Source organism: Peromyscus maniculatus, chromosome 1, assembly GCF_049852395.1.
Source record: "Peromyscus maniculatus bairdii isolate BWxNUB_F1_BW_parent chromosome 1, HU_Pman_BW_mat_3.1, whole genome shotgun sequence".
In the NCBI taxonomy this organism is placed as follows: domain Eukaryota; kingdom Metazoa; phylum Chordata; class Mammalia; order Rodentia; family Cricetidae; genus Peromyscus; species Peromyscus maniculatus.
In genome coordinates, this window is record NC_134852.1 from 157,490,470 (window position 1) to 157,509,899 (window position 19,430).

The 19,430-nt window shown below is 47.8% G+C and overlaps 2 protein-coding genes across 8 annotated transcripts in view; one reads left to right on the forward strand and one right to left on the reverse strand.

Annotated features, from left to right (window-relative positions):
* The window catches only part of Sptbn2 (spectrin beta, non-erythrocytic 2), a 42,386-nt gene extending 27,173 nt beyond the window's left edge, over positions 1 to 15,213 (forward strand). For all 3 annotated transcript variants that reach the window (XM_015999054.3, XM_006980565.4, XM_015999053.3), the window contains 21 exons: positions 687 to 889; positions 1,250 to 1,340; positions 1,530 to 1,676; positions 4,065 to 4,328; positions 5,875 to 6,099; positions 7,362 to 7,451; positions 7,947 to 8,207; positions 8,295 to 8,425; positions 8,616 to 8,820; positions 9,270 to 9,644; positions 10,434 to 10,678; positions 10,781 to 10,919; positions 11,372 to 11,456; positions 11,710 to 11,906; positions 12,205 to 12,347; positions 12,436 to 12,511; positions 12,585 to 12,635; positions 12,828 to 13,048; positions 13,313 to 13,486; positions 13,998 to 14,040; positions 14,367 to 15,213. In XM_015999054.3, coding sequence (XP_015854540.2) covers positions 687 to 889; positions 1,250 to 1,340; positions 1,530 to 1,676; positions 4,065 to 4,328; positions 5,875 to 6,099; positions 7,362 to 7,451; positions 7,947 to 8,207; positions 8,295 to 8,425; positions 8,616 to 8,820; positions 9,270 to 9,644; positions 10,434 to 10,678; positions 10,781 to 10,919; positions 11,372 to 11,456; positions 11,710 to 11,906; positions 12,205 to 12,347; positions 12,436 to 12,511; positions 12,585 to 12,635; positions 12,828 to 13,048; positions 13,313 to 13,486; positions 13,998 to 14,040; positions 14,367 to 14,594 — 3,594 coding nt within the window. In that variant the 3' untranslated portion in view covers positions 14,595 to 15,213. The remainder of the gene's footprint in view (positions 1 to 686; positions 890 to 1,249; positions 1,341 to 1,529; positions 1,677 to 4,064; positions 4,329 to 5,874; positions 6,100 to 7,361; positions 7,452 to 7,946; positions 8,208 to 8,294; positions 8,426 to 8,615; positions 8,821 to 9,269; positions 9,645 to 10,433; positions 10,679 to 10,780; positions 10,920 to 11,371; positions 11,457 to 11,709; positions 11,907 to 12,204; positions 12,348 to 12,435; positions 12,512 to 12,584; positions 12,636 to 12,827; positions 13,049 to 13,312; positions 13,487 to 13,997; positions 14,041 to 14,366) is intronic.
* Rbm4 (RNA binding motif protein 4) overlaps positions 1 to 19,430 on the reverse strand; it is a 63,275-nt gene that overhangs the window by 1,737 nt on the left and 42,108 nt on the right. For 2 of the 5 annotated variants that reach the window (XR_013049052.1, XR_013049055.1), the window contains exons 2-3: positions 19,035 to 19,107; positions 4,873 to 5,013 (exon numbers count right to left, since the gene is read on the reverse strand). Coding sequence is in view for 3 of the 5 variants with exons in the window: in XM_076564033.1 (XP_076420148.1) it covers positions 18,808 to 18,913; positions 19,035 to 19,107 (179 nt within the window). In the remaining 2 variants the exon portion in view is untranslated. Of the gene's footprint in view, positions 1 to 4,872; positions 5,014 to 11,708; positions 12,668 to 18,792; positions 18,914 to 19,034; positions 19,108 to 19,430 lie in introns of those variants that run through there. The other 3 variants (XM_042258912.2, XM_076564033.1, XM_076564041.1) reach the window with 3 other exon arrangements.

The following is a 19,430-nucleotide window of genomic DNA, read 5'->3' on the forward strand; positions in this document are numbered from 1 at the left end:
GGCACCAGATCTCATTACAGGTGGTTGTGAGCCACCATGTGGTTGCTGGGACTTGAACTCAGGACCTCTGGAAGAGCAGTCAGTGCTCTTAACCACTGAGCCTTCTCTCCAGCCCCTAGAAATATGTTCTAATAACATATTTTATATGTTATTACAGTGGTTCTTAACCTTCCTAATTCTGGAACCCTTTGATACAGTTCCTCATATTGTCGTGACCCCCCACCACCATAAAATTATTTCATTGTTACTTCATAGCTGTAATTTTGCTACTGTTAGGAATCATAATGTAAATATCTGATACGCAAGATATCTATATGTGACCCACAAAGGGTCACAACACACAGGTTGAGAAATGCTGTGTTACTAGAATATAATAATTCTAACAAAATTTAAATGTAAACATAACCAAACTGACTTTAAAGGAAATGAAAAGCCTGGCTAGTCCTGATTAAATAAATCAATAGTTACAAATAAGATGGAACGGATTTGGACTGGTAAAAGTCTTCCAGCCCAGTTAGTTGCCTTGTAACATTGTAAGGTGCCCACATTAGTGGCCTCTGCCCTGTCTACAGAGCCATCTGGGCCACTTTGTTCCTCACCAGGCTGGCCCCTCTGGGCGAGTCTTCTCAGAGGAGTAGAATCTACATGCTATGGGAAGTGAGCTTGCTACTGTCTCTTCCACACAGGAATATGTTTTGTCTCACACGGAGATGCCAGGGACACTCCAGGCTGCAGATGTGGCCATTAAAAAGCTGGAAGACTTCATGAGCACCATGGACGCCAATGGAGAGCGCATCCGTGGACTCCTGGAGGCTGGACGCCAGCTGGTGTCCAAAGGCAACATCCATGCTGAGAAGATTCAAGAGAAGGCAGACTCCATCGAGAAGAGGTATGATGAGGATGATGGACAAATGAGGAACTTGGGGGAAAATAGTGGAAAAGAGGGTGGTCTAAAGCTTGATACACCAGAGAACTGAGTTCATCTGTGTCCAAGTGAACTGGCAGACAGAAGGGAGTTGGAGGCAGATGACCAAATAAGAGAAGATCAGAGTGGTTGGACAGGCTGGACCAGGATCCACGAGGGTCTTGCCACATTGAGCCAAATTCGAGCCTACTAGGATGGCAGGCCTAGAAATCAAATTCCTTGGGTGTCTTTCGGGACCCTTGGGGGACATTATTCACATAAGAGGAAGACTGGGTCTCCCAGGTGAGTTAAGGGTCATGGTTTCATCCTGGGTTGTCATTGCAGACACAGAAAGAATCAGGAGGCAGTGCAGCAGCTTTTGGGCCGCCTTCGGGACAACCGAGAGCAGCAGCACTTCTTGCAAGACTGTCAAGAGGTGAGACTCTCAGTCCCCTGGTATCCTGTAGCATTTCCTAGCTATACATCACACACACACACACACACACACACACACACACACCCTTCATGGCTTCCTGTGGAGTCTTCTGCATCTCCTGGCTCATCTGTCCCCACCACTCCTTCCCTCTAAAAGATCTCCTTCATTCCTGCTTTATGTTTGCACCAGCTGAAACTCTGGATTGATGAGAAGATGCTGACGGCTCAGGATGTGTCCTATGATGAGGCCCGCAACCTGCACACCAAGTGGCAAAAGCACCAGGCATTCATGGCTGAGCTGGCAGCCAACAAGGACTGGCTGGACAAAGTGGACAAGGTAACTAGTGTGGCCAGAGCCGCAAGATGATGAGCCTCTGAAGCTGCTTCTGGACATATCCTGGACACATTCTAGCCTGAGTGGGCCTAACCCCAGAACATAGTTCTTTCCAGAGGCCAACGTTGATAAAATGGGAAGTTAGGGCTTGGGGATGAAGTTCTGTCAGACGGAACCTCAAGAAAATACAGTGTATTAGCCAAGTTGTGGCTTGGGTTGAGTGTCATAACTGCTTCTGGATCTGCATCACAGCCTCTTCTGCTGTGTGGTCTGCAAACATCTACAAAGGGCTGACAGGAAATACTTCAGGCTTTGTAGGCCATACAGCTTGTGTACAGCTCCTTCTATCTGCTGTCACGGCACAAAAGCAGTCATAGAAGCTAATGGGCATGGCTGTCCTCCAATAAAACTTTATAAAAACAGGCAAGGGGGCAGATTTTGTCCATCTGCCATAGTTTGACGATCCTTGTTTTTGAATCTTATCATTCCTAGGACTTTGTCTCCCATACAGCTCTGCCTCAACTGCTGAGGATAAGTGAATATTTGCTTCTACTCAGCAAATATTCCTAGAGATGATAATGTGAGCTAGCATGTTGCTAGGTGGTACATGGCATATCAAAAGACATTTTTCCTCCCTCAAGAGCATAGTAACTGGGGAGAGGAAAGCAATGTTTGCATTTGTTCAGCAGACACACACTTAGCACCATATGCAAGCACTGAGAGGGAAAGGAGGTGATGCTACCACTAGTTCAGACTTCAAGGGAAAGCACTGCAGCCAGGATGCGAGACATATGTAGACAACTAATCAGATCCAGAGCAGAAGGCCAGTCTGCTGACACAGGCCTGTAATACTAACTACTAGCTACTTGGGAAGCTGAGATGGAAGGATCCCAAGTTCAAAGCCATCCTGGACAACTTAGTAAGACTCTCTCTCTCTCAAAATGAAAAGTAAAAAGGCCTGGAGCTGGAGCTTTGCCTAGCATGTACAAGGTCCTTTGTTCAATGCCCAGGATTGCAAAAATAAGTGAAAAGATCCAGAGTAGAATACAGTGGGTGCCAAAAGGTAGAGTCCATTAAAGCCCTGACACTAAGCTGAGTAGAGACGAGTAGGAACACATCAGGCCGTCTGTGGAAGGTAAGGAGAATCGTGAGCAAGCAGCAGTATTAGGTTCTAGGTAGAGTGAGTGATGAGCTGAAACCCAGAAGTGTGAGGAGGAACGAGGAGGAAGTCAGTCTGTCAGGAGCACGGAATGTATGACAAGGCTCCTGGAAGCAAAGGTGGACAAGTGTCCTGGGCAAGGTCAGAACAAGCCTGGATTACTATGCAAGGCGTGTGCCAAAGCTGTGAAGCCACATAAGCCAAGCTGCCCTTTGACCCTCTTCATCCCGACAGCCACATAAAACACCTGAAAGCATCTGACTTTATGGCCTCAGAAGCCGACCCTGAAACCAGAGTTGTGGAGCAGCCCAAGTTCAGGAGAGGTGGTGCCACAAAACCCAGGAGGGAGTGGAAAGAGGAGACAGAAGAGAGCAGTCCAGACAGGATATGTTGGGGTAGACGTGTACCTCGGCAGTAGAACATGTACATGGCATGTGTGAGGCCCGGGTTCTATCCCCTGTACCACAGAGGAAGGGAGGGAGAGAAGGAGAGGAGAGTATCACCATGGCAGGCTTGCCACCAGGTTGTTGGGGCTCAGAGCTACTGGGGCACCCTGGGAGACAAGACAGACCCTGAAGCAGCATTATCCCACCACAGCATGAGGTTGCTGATTAGTCACCTCCCAGTCTGCCATTGCGTGAGGGCACTTCATTCACCACACATGCTTCCTGTACTTCCACAGGAACAAAAGTCTTCAAGCTGAAGGACTAAACATGGGGAGACCATGTGAGATTTGTTTGGTGTAGTGCAAGTGAGAAGACATGAGCTAAGAAACATGAAATGACAACAGATAACTGAAGTCCATGTACAGTGGAATGCTAGAAGCTATGAGCAGTAGGGAACCCAAAATAAGAAAAGATTGCAAGTGGCTTTTAAGAATTTTTTTTAGACAGGATCTTGCTATGTAGACCAGGCTGGCATTAAATTCACAGCAACCTTCCTGTCTCAGCCTCCCAAGTGCCAAAATTCCAGGCCCAGCTCACAATGGCTTCCTAAGTGAGAGTCAAGTTGGATCTTGAAAAAGGAGTGGAGTATGATCAACAAAGAAGGGAAGTCCAGAAGGCTTTAGAAACCTCTAGGAAGAGTCTACTAATAAGCCCGCCTCACACGAGAAATTAGAACTACTTGATACACTCAGTTCTCTACTGTTGAGATCCCTGTCCTGTGATCAACCTGCAACCTTCAGTGGTGTCCTAACCCTGGCACTTAGACTCCTTTGTCTTGTCACTCAGGAAGGGCGGGAGCTGACTCTTGAAAAGCCAGAACTCAAAATCCTAGTGTCAGAGAAGCTGGGAGACCTGCACAGGCGCTGGGATGAACTGGAGACCACCACCCAAGCCAAGGCCCGAAGCCTTTTTGATGCCAACCGGGCAGAGCTATTTGCCCAAAGCTGTTCTGCTCTGGAAAGCTGGCTGGAGAGTCTGCAGGCCCAGCTGCACTCAGATGACTATGGCAAGGACCTCACCAGCGTCAACATCCTACTAAAGAAGCAACAGGTATGCAGGGGGCCTTTGGGGAGAGGGAACCGAGGAGAATGGAAGAGGGTGCCTAGCTCTTGCAATTCAAGAGGGAGGCCTGGTAGATGACATCTTTTAGCATTTCTAACAGTGATTTCAACTAAAGATTGCATTACAGTGTACAGGGCTGTGTGTCAGTCAGGGCAAAGTCAGGAGACAGGTCACATCAATGCCTTGGACAGAGAAACTTGAGTTTAACAAAGGTATTCGTTAGTAAAAGGTGTTAGTACTAAAGGTGTTATCTCAATCTGTTTTCTGTTGCTACAATAAAATACATGAGCCTGGGTCATTTATTTTTTGAAGTTGATTCTGGCTTGCAGTTCTAGAGGTTCAAGGGCACAGCACCAGTATCTGCTCAGTTTCTGGAGAGTCTCGTACTGTGTCGTAAGATGACAGGTGAACATGATGGAAATTAGGTCGTGTGAAAGAGACGAAACACAAGAGGCAGCCTCACTTTACAACCTGCCCTTTAACTAATCCAGTCCCATGGGAACTACATAAATCCCTTTAACAGCCTACTCACCTCTTAAAGGCCCCTCTACTGTCTGTCAACACTTTATCTTGAGGAGCAGATTTCAGCCTCAGTCTTGGAGGAAACAAACCACATCTAAGTTGTAGCAAGTCTTAAACAGACTTCTGCAGCAAGTGTCGGAAGACCTTTTCTCTGTAAAGAGACGGTAGGGCCAGCAATGGCTGTGTGGATAAAAATGCTTATCACCAAGCCTGACTATTTGAATTCCCTCCCTAGAACCTAAATGGTAGGAGAGAAACTGCCCCTAAACACCCACAAATATATCAAATGTAAAAACCACCACCACCACCACAACAAAAAACAAGTATTTTCAATGGAGCCAAATGATAAATACTTTGCATTTTGTAGGTCATACGATCTCTATCATAGCAATTCAACTTTGTCTTTATCATGTAAGAGAAAATTAAAAGCCATACACACAATACATAAGAGGAATGGAGCTCAGCTCCAATACACTTTATTTACTAAGTAGACTATATTTGCTGATTGCCTGACCCTAAGAATCCCAAAACAGCGAGTGTAGAGCCCTGGCTCTGGAGGGGAAAGAGACCCCTTGTTTTCTCTGTGGGCAGTTTTGAAGCCCAAGGAAAAAGCAAAGCATGCCTCCTCCAGTGCATTGTGCTATGCCTTTAGCGCCCTCTTCTGACAAGGCTGGCATTGTACCAGTTGGCAAAAAAAAAAATGCACTTGGTCTAGTTTCAGCATCTGAAAGTAAGGCAGAAGTGGATTTGACAATGAATTCATAATATGCATAGTTGTCACACAGTCCTGGAATTCGTAATTCGTGTGTGTGTGTGTGTGTGTGTGTGTGTGTGTGTGTGTGTGTGTGTGTGTGTGTGTGTGTGTATTAAAGTTTGGGACTGACCTATCCAGACCGAAAGAGGTTGTTCTCCCCAGGTGATCAGGAATCATGACTGGCTTGATAGAGGCTAGGTCTTCTGAATGTGAATGTGGAAATGTGGCACTGACATCTTTTCTCCGCTGTGTTTGCAGATGCTGGAACGAGAGATGGCTGTGAGAGAGAAGGAGGTGGAGGCGATCCAAGCCCAGGCAAAGGCCCTGGCCCAGGAAGACCAGAGTGCAGGGGAGGTAGAAAGGACCTCAAGGGCTGTGGAGGAGAAGTTCAGGGCCCTGTGCCAACCCATGAAGGAACGCTGCCGGCGCTTGCAAGCCTCCCGAGAGCAGCATCAGTTCCACCGGGATGTGGAGGATGAGATAGTGAGTAACCAGGCTGGGCATGGAACAGCAAGCTACTCCCAGCCATGTAGCTCTGTCAGATGTGGGGTTGGTGAAGATCTTTTCCCATTCTTTAGGCTGTCTTTTTGTCTTATTGACCGTGTCTTTTGCCCTGCAAAAGCTTCTCAGTTTCAAGAGGTCCCATTTATTAATTGTGCTCAGTGTCTGTGCTGTTGGTGTTATATTTAGGAAGTGATCTCCGGTGCCAATGCATTCAAGAGTACTTCCTACTTTCTCTTCTACTAAGTTTAGTGTAACTGGATTTATGTTGAGGTCTTTGATCCACTTGGACTTGAGTTTTGTGCATGGTGACAGATATGGATCTATTTGTAATCTTTTACATATTGACATCCAGTTATGCCAGCACCATTTGTTGAAGATACTTTCTTTTTTTCCATTGTATAGTTTTGGCTTCTTTGTTAAAAAAAAAAAAAATCAGGTGTTCATATGTGCATGGATTAATGTCAGGGTCTTCAATTTGATTCCATTGGTCCATATTTCGGTTTTTAATACCAGTACCAAGCTGTTTTTATTACTATAGCTCTATAGTAGAGCTTGAGGTCAGGGATGGTGATGCCTCCAGAGGTTGCTTTATCATATAGAATTCTTTTAGCTATCCTGGGTCTTTTTCCATATGAAGTTGAGTATTTTTCTTTCCAAGTCTGTGAAGAAGTGTTGGGATTTTGATGGGGATTGCATTGAATCTGTAGATTGCTTTTGGTAAGATTGCCATTTTTACTATGTTAATCTTACCTATCCATGAGCATGGGATATCCTTCCATTTTCTGATATCTTCTTCAATTTCTTTCTTCAGAGATTTAAAGTTCTTGTCAAAAAGGTCTTTCACTTGTTTAGTTAGTGTTATCCCAAGGTATTTTATGTTATTTGTGGCTATTGTAAAGGGTGATGTTTCTCTGACTTCTTTCTCATCCCTTTTATCATTTGTGTATAGGAGGGCTACTGATTTTTTTGAGTTGATCTTGTATCCTGCCACTTTACCGAAGGAGTCTATCAGCTATAGGAGTTCCCTGGTACCATATAGCTCTCTAGCCTCTTTCTGGGCACCGGGGAGATGCCCACAGTGCTCTGTTCCCTCTTCTGTGTTGAGAGTGTTCCCCCTAAGGATGTTCATGGATGTTCTGCAAGGCCCTCTACACTAGACTGAGATGGCTGCTCCTGCATACACAGCTGTAACTGTAGGTGGCTCCTCTTTGCACCTCTATTAACTCTTCCTTTCTCTCCAGTTGTGGGTGACTGAGCGGCTACCCATGGCCAGCTCTATGGAACATGGCAAGGACTTGCCCAGCGTCCAGCTTCTCATGAAGAAAAACCAGGTGAGGCAGAGGGCAAGGGTGAAAACAAAGTTCCCAAGAGCCCCTTCAGAGCGTTGTTTTGTCCTTTTTTGGGGGTGAGGATGGGAGGTGGAGGATGGGTGCTATTGTTTTAAGACAAGGTCTTACTATGTATCCTTGGCTGGCCTTGAACTCACAGAGATCCCCTTTTGTCTGCTGAGATTAAAGATGTATGTATGCTGCCATGTCCATCTCCTTTGTTTTCTCATATGACAGGGTTTCTATGGCATTTTCTTGTTGCTATGTAGTCCTAGACCTGGCGATTTAACTTCTCCTAGCTCAGGAGTGTGGCCTCTGTTGGTAGGAAAGCATGAGGTTTGAAGGGATATCACATTCTGACCCTGACCTGGAAAGAGTCTGCAAGAGGATTCAGGAAGGAAAAGAATATAGGAAGGGCTCCAGGTAGAGGAGGTCTAAAGGGATAGAGGCTTGGGGTTCTTTCTGCAAGCTTTTCAGTATATTTTCTGGCTGGGACAGACCCTGCAGAAGGAGATCCAGGGCCATGAGCCCCGGATTGCAGACCTCAAAGAGAGGCAGCGTGCTTTGGGAGCAGCAGCAGCAGGTCCAGAGCTGGCTGAGCTCCAGGAAATGTGGAAACGCCTGAGCCATGAGCTAGAGCTTCGGGGTAAGCGACTAGAAGAAGCCCTTCGAGCCCAGCAATTCTATCGTGATGCTGCAGAGGCCGAGGCTTGGATGGGTGAGCAGGAGTTACACATGATGGGCCAGGAGAAAGCCAAGGTGAGAACCAGAGCAATGGGTGGTTTGTTTGGCCAGTTCTTCCTGCCCAGGACCCTGCTGTCTGATGTCTCCTTTTCCTTCTCCCAGGACGAACTGAGTGCCCAGGCAGAAGTGAAGAAGCATCAGGTATTGGAACAAGCCCTTGCCGACTATGCTCAGACCATCAAACAACTAGCAGCTAGCAGCCAAGATATGATTGACCATGAACACCCAGAGAGGTGAGTGTGTGAGTATCAAAGGGCCTAGACTCTGGAGGAGAGGAAGAGAGCTGGTTCTGGAAAAGCACAGGAATTGTGGCATCTTTGAACCATGTGCATACAGAACAGACTAGAAAGCAAAGGGCTTGGCAAGCAGTTAGGGACATGAGACAAAGCTCCATGGAACAAGCCATTCTCTCCACCCCTGCAGCACAAGGCTAACAATCCGCCAAGCCCAGGTGGACAAGTTGTATGCCAGCCTGAAGGAGCTGGCAGGAGAGCGGCGTGAGCGCCTGCAGGAGCACCTCCGGCTGTGCCAGCTCCGCAGAGAGCTGGATGACCTGGAACAGTGGATACAGGAGCGTGAAGTTGTGGCAGCCTCCCATGAGCTGGGCCAGGACTATGAGCATGTGACTGTGAGTGCCACACAGATCGGCATCAGGGCCCACAGGGAGACCAAAGCCTTGGTCCAGGCAGAGTGCTGAGGGTGGGGACATTGAGCCAGACAGAGAAGGCACTGTTCTTAAGGGTTTTGAGTTATAAAACTTGAACTATTGTGCAGAAAGAGGGTTATGGGGGTGACCATAGGTGAGGACAAAAATGAAATTGCTACTCTTTCCAACAGACCTCAGCAAAACAGGGTGAACTTCAGATTCTTTGCTGTGGTTAGAGGTTTGGGCCCTCTGGTACAGAAATCTAGACCATAGTTAGGGCATCCTTGTTAGGGGCTAAAAGTTTGAAGTGCCTCTAGGTGCCTTTAGGAACAATGGGTTCTCAGCTTGGGGGAGAGAAGTGATTGCTCCATGAGGCAGTGACCTCACACACTAGGTCTCATCCCTGTCTCTACAAATGCTTCCTCCATCAGATGCTCCGGGACAAATTCCGAGAGTTCTCCCGGGACACCAGCACCATTGGCCAGGAGCGCGTAGACAGTGCCAATGCACTGGCCAACGGGCTCATTTCTGGGGGCCATGCTGCACGGGCCACTGTGGCTGAGTGGAAGGACAGTCTCAACGAGGCCTGGGCTGACTTGCTGGAGCTGCTGGACACAAGAGGTCAGGTGCTGGCTGCTGCTTATGAGCTGCAGCGCTTCCTGCATGGGGCCCGTCAAGCCCTGGCACGGGTACAGCACAAGCAACAGCAGCTCCCAGATGGGACTGGCCGTGACCTCAATGCTGCCGAGGCCCTGCAGCGCCGGCACTGTGCCTATGAGCATGACATCCAAGCCCTCAGCACCCAGGTCTGACCCTAGCTGGACAGGTGGGGAAGGGAAGGCTGAGAGGAAACTGGTGGGAAATGGGAGGGAGGGAGGTTCGTGTGCTTTGGAGAGGCTGGGAGGCTGGCAACCATGGAGGGGCATTTGAAGATAAGGTTAAAATCACTCGAGGAATGGATATCAGCTACCATATTCAGGCTTGTTTTATGACATGTATGTGCATGCACATGCATCAGCACACATACTTTAATGTATGTATGGAGGTCAGGGGACAGCTTTGGTTCTATCCTTGCACTTTAGGTTCCAATAATCAGGCTTGGGCAAGCGCTTAAAGTCATTGAGGCATCTCGCTGGCTAAGTTCACAGTTGTAGTAAAGACCCATGACTTTTTCCAGTGGTTCCAATGGCTGCAAAATCCTTCATGCTATGCCCAAACCCACCTGTTGATGCCACTCAGGCCAGACTTCTGGATTTACGAAATTAACACAGATCATTCCTTCAAGCCCATATGACCAGTCAGCCCTCAGCCTAAGTCTACTCTGCAGGCTGCACCTCTTCTTCTAGTGACTTCAATGTTCCTTACACCCTGGATAGGATATCTCAACTTGATTTCAGAGCCCTCTCCCCTGGGGTAGCCTGGGCCCCAGGGGAGGTCCAGTAGGACAGAGGGTGGTGGGTAGAGCTCCAAACCTTGGTTCTTCTACCACGTCTTTGGCTGGTGGACCAAACAGGAGGCAGAAAGCAGTGTGGGAATGAGAGCGGCTTCAGCTCCTGTCTCCCAGCTCTGCCTGACTCAGAGCTGGGTTCCCACAGGTCCAGCAGGTTCAGGACGATGGCCAAAGGCTACAGAAGGCCTATGCTGGAGACAAGGCCGAGGAGATTGGCCGTCACATGCAGGCAGTGGCTGAGGCCTGGGCCCAGCTCCAGGGAAGTTCCGCTGCCCGTCGTCAGCTCTTACTGGACACTACGGATAAGTTCCGATTCTTCAAGGCTGTCCGGGAGTTGATGCTTTGGATGGATGGGATTAACCTGCAGATGGATGCCCAGGAGCGGCCCCGGTAAGACCCACAGTGCCTGGCATCCTCCACAGGTTATGTGATACTACTGGTGGCTGTGGTGGGACTGGAGCAGCTGGTAATGCCATCTTTGTATTGGCCTAGGGATGTGTCCTCTGCAGATTTAGTCATCAAGAACCAACAAGGCATCAAAGCAGAGATAGAGGCCAGAGCAGACCGGTTCTCCTCCTGCATTGACATGGGGCAGGAGCTGCTGGCCCGGAGCCACTATGCTGCTGAGGAGGTGGGTGAGACCCGGAAAGAACCTGGCCAGCCACACCGAAAATGGATCATTCCTGAAATTTCTCTTTCTGTTCATTTTGTGGTTTTTTTTTTTTTTTGGTTGTTGTTCTTTGGGGTGTTTTGTTTTGTTTTGTTTGGAGACAGGGTATCACCATGTAGCTCAGGCTGGCCACAGTTCTCTTGCTGCACCCTCCCAAGTGCTGGGCTACAGGTGTGCACCACCACACCCAGCTTTGATTTTTCCTGTCTTCTGCTTCTTGTCGTTCTTTCTTAGCAAGAATTTTCACTGTCCTCTCAATGCTGTCCAGGGATTTCTAAAATCCCACTTCTCCTCCCAGAACTACTTTCCTCTCCTCTTGACATTAGAAATCATTGCTGTACTTGAGTGGCTTCCAGAGACCTTGGAAAGGCCCCATTAGTTCCTAAGCCATGCCTCCTTCCCCTACCCCCCAGATCTCAGAGAAGCTCTCCCAGCTACAGTCCAGGCGCCAGGAGACAGCTGACAAGTGGCAGGAGAAGATGGACTGGCTGCAGCTTGGTGAGCCACTGTGGGAGTGTCAGCTGGAGGAAGGGGGCTTGTGAGAAAGGCCTGGGCATTGCCTATCTGTAGTGGCCACAGTGCATGATATCAGGAACTTGGGTGTGGAATTCCAGGATCCTATACTTGGTACTGACAGTGCTCTGGGACAATGCTTTCTCTGTCCCTGTACTTGAAGTTGCCACTGCTACCATTTCCTGCCACTACAAACTCTAATTTTCTATCTCTCTATGTCCCGCCCCAACCATGGCAGTTTTGGAGGTGCTTGTGTTTGGGAGAGATGCAGGGATGGCAGAGGCCTGGCTATGCAGCCAGGAGCCATTAGTTCGAAGTGCAGAGCTGGGTTGCACCGTGGATGAAGTAGAGAGCCTCATCAAGCGACATGAAGCCTTCCAGAAGTCAGCAGTGGCCTGGGAGGAACGTTTTAGTGCACTGGAGAAGCTGACTGCGGTGAGGACTGTGGGACCTCAGAGGTCCCCGACCCCACTGCAGCCCGGCCTGTTCTTGTTACTGTCCAGAATTTCTTCTCTTCCCCATGCACTGCTTCTCTGTGTGTGAACTGAGAGTGCTCTTCTGTCACATGACCACAGATGTCAGTTAGCCTGGGTGCTACTGAGATCACTCTGCTTCTTGCCCTATCCTCTTTTAGATTCTCATCTCCGTCTTTCCTGTTTTATTGGGCTAGAGCTGAGACATTTCAGCTTTTCTCCTCACCATGAGACTTGCTGACCTCAGCATTTCTTGACAGCTGGAAGAGCGGGAGAAGGAGCGGAAGAGAAAAAGGGAGGAGGAGGAACGGAGGAAACAGCCCTCTACTCCAGAGCCCATGGCTAGTCGGCCTGAAGGGAGTCTGGTAGATGGCCAGACAGCTCCTGACACTGCCTGGGATGGGTAAGAACTAGACACCTGGGCCAGGAGGTTGAGGCTCAGCCTAAGCAAGCCACAGATAACCATTCGGTGTCACATTTGATCATTCTAGAACCCAGTCACAACTGCCACCATCCACACAAGCACCCAGTATTAACGGGGTCTGCACAGACACAGAGTCTTCACAGGTAATTTCATGTCCGTGAACATTCCTTTTGGCCTTTCCAGCTCCCACATCCTCACAGCTTCTTCTCTTTGCAGCCCCTGTTCGAACAGCAAAGACTTGAACAGAGCAGTGTCCCAGAAGGGCCTGTGAGTCTCTCTGGAGGGGTGGATTTTGGTACCTGGGGGATGAAGGGACAAAAGAAGTGGGTAGGGATCCTGGGTATGAAGCTCAACAGAAGCTTGGGCTGGGAGACCAGCTCTTAGCCGTAAGCTTCCTGATTCCAAGGCAAGGTACCATCCATATCACCTATTAGCAATGAAATTGTTTTCCCCCCACAGGGATCTGGCACAGGGGACGAGTCCAGTGGGCCCCGGGGAGAGAGGCAGACCCGGCCCCGGGGCCCTGCCCCATCTCCAATGCCCCAGAGCAGATCATCTGAATCAACCCACGTTGCCACCTTGCCCACACGAGGCCCTGAGCTCTCTGCTCAGGAACAGATGGAAGGGATGCTGTGCCGCAAACAGGAGATGGAGGCCTTCAATAAGAAAGCCGCCAACAGGTACCAGGCCTAGCTGTGCAGAGCTGGTAGCCTCTCAGGTTTCTGCTTCTGAGGAGAGTTTCCTGGAAACTTCCTAGACAGACAGGGGAACACTTTATAGGAGTTTGTCCTTTGGGAAAGGGCTGGAACTCAGGACTCTCATAGGCTCAGAGGAGGGCCACAAGTGACCTAAAGACTGTGTTGTGGAACTTACATGTTACAGGTCCCACAAAGGCCACCAGTCTACCTATCTACCGGGTTTCTGACCCTGCCATCTCTCCCCAGGTCCTGGCAGAACGTGTACTGTGTCCTCCGGCGTGGGAGCCTCGGCTTTTACAAGGATGCCAGGGCAGCTGGTGCAGGGGTGCCATACCATGGAGAAGTGCCTGTCAGTCTGGCCAGGGCCCAGGGCAGTGTGGCCTTTGACTACCGGAAACGCAAGCATGTCTTCAAGCTGGGGTAGGAACCAGGGCTGCTCTCAGGTTGGGATGGAGAGTCAGAAATAAGGCAAGGTAGATGAACCATGAACAAGGCCCAGAGGGAAGGAAGTTACCTGAAGAGAGCACATGAATGGAGCTGCTATGCTAGGTGCTTGGGTACATTTGTAGGTGGAAAGAGTAGAAACTCTGGGTCCCGACTCACACTAGAATGGAGGAGCTATAAAACACAGGCTGAAAAGTTACCTTGGATGGAAACTGTGGTGGCAGGATGCTAGCTCACCCTGGCTTCCAGGGGCCTGCCCACTGCCAGCAAGAGCCTGCCTTAACATTGCCCTCTGCGCTCTACCAGAAAGAGTCTGTTTTGGCACGTCTGCAAAACCCTAAAACTATGAAGAATGTGTAAACATGATCTGGCCTTGAGGGCTGCGCCCTCCCAGTCAATCCAGTCATGGGAGAATACTGAGCTCACAGAAGCACTGACATGCCAAATACAGGTTCTTAGCTCTGCCCTGTGCCTTCTCTCCCAACAGCTTACAGGATGGCAAAGAATACTTATTCCAGGCCAAGGATGAGGTGAGCCTTCCCCTGTCCTGTTCTCTCTCTCTGCCAACATTTTGTTTTATGAGACAGGGTCTCATCTGAAGGCTTGGTTCCTATTCCAGAATGGCCTCGAACTCATAGCAACAGTCCTAGCTCAGCCTCCTGAGTCTGTGTTCGCAGGTGTATTGCCACCATGACCAGCTGAGGCTCCCTATCCTAAAGGGATCTTTTTTCTCCTTCTAAAACGAAAACATCGATCTTTTTCCTACTTCCTTCTATCATGCTTTCCTTCTGTCTGCTCCATGCGGCCCCAGGTCAGAGTCCTTGAGCATGAGCTGATGTCTCCCTGTCCCTTACAGGCAGAGATGAGCTCGTGGCTGAGGGTGGTGAATGCGGCCATTGCCACTGCATCCTCTGCCTCTGGAGAGCCAGAAGAGCCAGTGGTGCCCAGCGCCAGCCGAGGCCTGACCCGGGCCATGACCATGCCCCCGGTGTCCCAGCCCGAGGGCTCCATCGTGCTTCGCAGCAAGGACAGCAGAGAAAGAGAGCGAGAAAAACGGTTCAGCTTCTTTAAGAAGAACAAGTAGTCGGGGGCGAGACTCCCAGGCCAGCTCCCTCCTTCCATTAAGGAAACCGCCAGGGACTATCGACAGAGACCGCCCTCTTGTCAGGACAAGGGCCTGCTGCTAGGGTCTGCTGCTAAGGTCAGCCCATCACCAGGAACTGTCACTGGGGATAAACGAGTGTTCCCACAAACAACCTTCTCTTCTGCTATTTAATTCAACTGGTGGTGGGACCCAGGCAACCCCCAATATCACTCTTCCCCACCTTGTCACCTCTTCCCAAGCCTTATGCCTCCACCCCCACCATGGTGCAGATCGTGTCACCCTCAGTGTGGGCTATGTGGAAACCATTGTCCCTGCCTCAGGGTCATTGTGCCACCATAGCTAGGGTGTGCCATCCACCATCCAGTTCTTTGCCTCTGGGGTCAGCCAGGACCCTCTCAGAGCTGAAGCAGGACCCGAGGGCAGGAGCACCAGAGGCTGGAGTCGGAGGCGTGGAAGCCTTCCCTGCCTGTCCTGCCTCACCCTCTGACTCGGGTGGCTGCTCCTCCAGCCACTCGAGGTGGCTCCCAAGTGTGAGTTGTTCAGGAGTAGCCACATCCTTGAGTCTATCCAAGGAGGTGATTAAACAGCTCAGCTTCTCTCACTGCCTCTTGGTGTTGTTACTTTTCTGACCATAGCCTCTCTGGTTCTGGTCTCCTGTGTGTCAGATATCCACTCTACCCCCACCTTCTGAGCCTCAAAGAATCATGTGATCCTGAGAGCCTCCCTATCTCAGTCCCCCCATGATAGTGATCTGTTTCACTGGATTGGCCTATGCTAAGCCTCTGTTTAGACCAAAGACATTCACTATGGTTTGGGTTGTTGTTAATTAATAGTATTTATGTTAAAAGGCAGGAAATTCCTCTCCTTGGTGCACTTTTCTTTTTCCTTTAAAAAAGCTGTTTAATTTCTTGCAGTGCTGGGGATGGAACCCTGGGCCTCATGCATGCTAGGCAAACACTCTACCACTGAAGAGCCCGGACACAGTTCTTCACTCTCAAGTCTCTCAGTTGTTTTCACTAACGGGTGGTGAGGAATGTTACCACAACCTAGTCTTAGCTGCTGCTGAGGCAGCAGTGGAAGATGAGCACCCTACTTTCTGTCTTTCCCATAGCATCAAGGGAGCTCACACAGAATCACAAGAGTGGCAGGTCCCCACTTCCTGAACTCTAGAACAATGTCACCCTAGGAATACATAAGGTACATCCTGAGCATGTAAATAAATACACAGTATATTCTAGAAATGGAGAGAAGTATTTTTTCTTAAAGTTTGCAGTATTTAAAAAGGAGGTATTAAAGTTGGAAGTTTTGGGTCTCTTTGACTCAGAAAAACTAGCCTGTCTTCAGCATAACTGCCCAAGGGCCCTAAGCAGCCCGGACTGACTACTATCAGTCAAAACAATGACAAGCAGAGTCAGGTGTATGCAGGCTAGGGACTAGCATCACATAGCCCAGAGTGGGCTCCATGTATCAGATCTGGTACAGCTGATCATTCACAGGGTAATTATCCTTTCTCTTACGATAAGTGGATTCAATACCCCACAGTAAACATGCATCAGTATAACAGTAATAGCCCCTCCACAAAAAAAAAAAAAAAAACAGTCATCAAGAGAACTCAGACACCTGTTTTCATAATTCAAGGACAGCTGTGAAACCGCCCTGTTAGACACGGGAGAGTCCTTATGGAGGGCTCAGATTATGTGGCTTGGGGAAAAACAATAATTGACAAGTTTAGAAGCAAATGTGGTATGTGTGGGAGAGAGAGATTAATGGAGAAATGATGACCTCTATCTAAAGGATAATAAGTAGCGCCACCAACTGATGTGTTCCTGCAGAACAGTCATGTGAGTGAAAAGGAAAGACAAGAATTAGGTGAGAATCATCTACACATGTGGCAGCTACTGAAGCTACTTCATGGTATGATTCCATATAGGCAGAATGGAGAAGAGGGTAAGCAAAGGGCTAGGAAGCCAGTCTTCAGAAGAGAAACTTTTGAATGTTGGTGGAAGAGAGGAAAAGATGGTAGATGGAATGGGGCCCGAGGGATACAAAAAAGGTTAGGGCACAAAAACAGTGTTAGTGTTGGCCCTGCATACTGGTGGGAAACAGAAACAAACAGAAATGGATAAGCTATATAGGAGTGAACTTGTTTGCATTTTTACTGAATACCACTGACAAGGGTGGATTTAACTTATGTTGACCCACATGGTAGCCACTGGCCACATGGGACTACAGAGTACCCAAAATGTGGCAAATCTAAACTTTGATGTGCTGAAGGTATGAAATAACAGATTTCCAGGGCTTTAGGAGGAGTTCTAATATCTCAATTTTTATATTGAATACATGTTGAAATGTCAAAATTATTAAAATAGATTTCAAATTTTTATATTTGGATGTTTACTGAAAATTTGTATTCATTTATTGTGGTGCTAGGTATGAAACCCAGGGCCTTGTGCATGTTAGATAAATGCTTTACCATTGAGTTTCACCCATAGACCATTTCCCCAGTTCATTTTGAATTATTAATATAGTTCATTATATCTCTATTGGCTAGCACTGTTCAAAATGGACCACAGCCCTAAACATGAAAGATAATGGGAATGGAAGAGAACACATACTATCTACATGACTTGTGGTAGGAGGGGGTATCTTAAAGGGAACATAAAAGAGCAATTTTTGCCGGGCGGTGGTGGCGCACGCCTTTAATCCCAGCACTCGGGAGGCAGAGCCAGGTGGATCTCCGTGAGTTCGAGGCCAGCCTGGGCTACCAAGTGAGCTCCAGGAAAGGTGCAAAGCTACACAGAGAAACCCTGTCTCGAAAAAAGAAAAAAAAAAAAAAAAAAAAAAAAAAGAGCAATTTTTATGAAACAAAAATTAATTTGGTTACATGTAAAAAAAAAAAAAGATTCACACCCTGTCTCAAAAAAAAAATTTACTTCCAGAGACAAAGATATTGGTGGAAATACAAGATATTTGAAGCCAATAAGAAATATTTACAGGCTGGAGAGATGGCTCAGGTTAAGAGCACTGACTGCTCTGCCAGAGGTCCTGAGTTCAATTCCCAGCAACCACATGGTGGCTCACAACCATCTGTAATAAGATCTGGTGCCCTCTTCTGGCCTGCAAGGACACATGCAGGCAAAATACTGTATACATAATAAAATAAATCTTAAAAAAAATATTTACAATATGCAGCAAAGTCCTACATTTCAACCTGAAATACAGGCAGAAGAGAGGAGCAGGAAATTTATATGAGCACAAATTCCAAGACTTTAAGAACAAGAAGGTATTTCCAAAATCATTAGTCATGAGACAAAAACAAATCAAAGCAAGTTGGGAATGATACCCTACACCTCTTTGACAGAAATTAGGGAACTGGATGTTAAACCATGATAAAGAGGATAAAACAGTGCCCTTCTGTGTTGCAAGTAGGATGTGCTAGCAGAGCTTTTCTGGAGACTCGGTACACTTAGACACGCTAGTTTTATGTACCCCTATGACCCAAAGGCTCAGCAGTTTTACCCCTGGATTTATATTCCTCCACATAACTAGAGCACACACAGACTGCTATTCACAACCTAGTTTATGATGCTGAGGAACTGAGGCAATTTTGGCAGCTTATCTACAACAAAGGGAAGGTGAAATGCATGGCTGAAGCAAAGAATATCACAGAAATTAGACTTAACACATCACACTTAGAGGGGAAAAACAAGAAATAATTAGCTACACAACATACCATTTACATTATTTATACAAATGTACAATGGGTGAACCTTGTTTAGGACCAGCCAAGAAGCCACCTATAAAATGGATTTGTGACAATGTAGGGAAAGTTTGAACATAAATAGTAGATGATACTGACATAACACATAGGGTGGCAGTATAGTTTAGAGAAGGTCCCAGGGCTTGGTCCCCAGTACTATGAATAATAATAACAGATTGTGAGGTACTGAGAGACAAAATTACATTGTGTGTATAAAAGTCTGGGGGAAATGTTGAAGCTAGACAAGAGGTCCAGAGGAATTAATCACAAGTCTACATTTGTGAGTTTTTCTTTTGTTTTGAAATTTCCACAATGAAGAGTTTTAAATGAATTGGAAAAAATACACGCATTAAAAGGCATGTCTCTGCCGGGTGGTGGTGGTGGTGGTGGTGGTGGTGGTGGTGGTGGTGGTGGTGGTGGTGGTGCACACCTTTAATCCCAGCACTTGGGAGGCAGAGCCAGGCAAATCTCTGTGAGTTTAAGGCCAGCTTGGGCTACAAAGAGTTCCAAGAAAGGCGCAAAGCTACACAGAGAAACCCTGTCTCGAAAAACCAAAAAAAAAAAAAAAAGTCAGGAAAAAGGCATGTCTCAGAGGCTGGAGAGATGGCTCAGCAGTTCAAACAATTGTAGAGGACCCAAAAATGGTTCTCAACACTCACATTGTGAAGCTCACAGTTGCCAGTAACTCAAGCTCCAGGGGATCTGCCACCCTCTTCTGGTCTCTGTGGGCACCTGCACACACAAAGCATACATTTACACAGACACAAACATATATATATATATATATAACTTTCTTTTTCTCAACAGGATTTCTCTGTGTAGCCCTGGCTGTCCTGGAATTCTGTAGACTAGGCTGGCCTCAAACCCAGAGCTCTACCTGCCTCCACCTCCTGAGTGCTGGAATTAAAGGCATGCACCGCCACCACCCAGCTCACATGATTTTTTTCAATATTAAAAAAAAGAAAGACAAGAAAACCAGAGACTGGAAATGATGGTACAAACCTGTAATTCCCAGCACTCGGGAGTCTGAGGTAGGAGGGCTGTGAGTTCAAGCC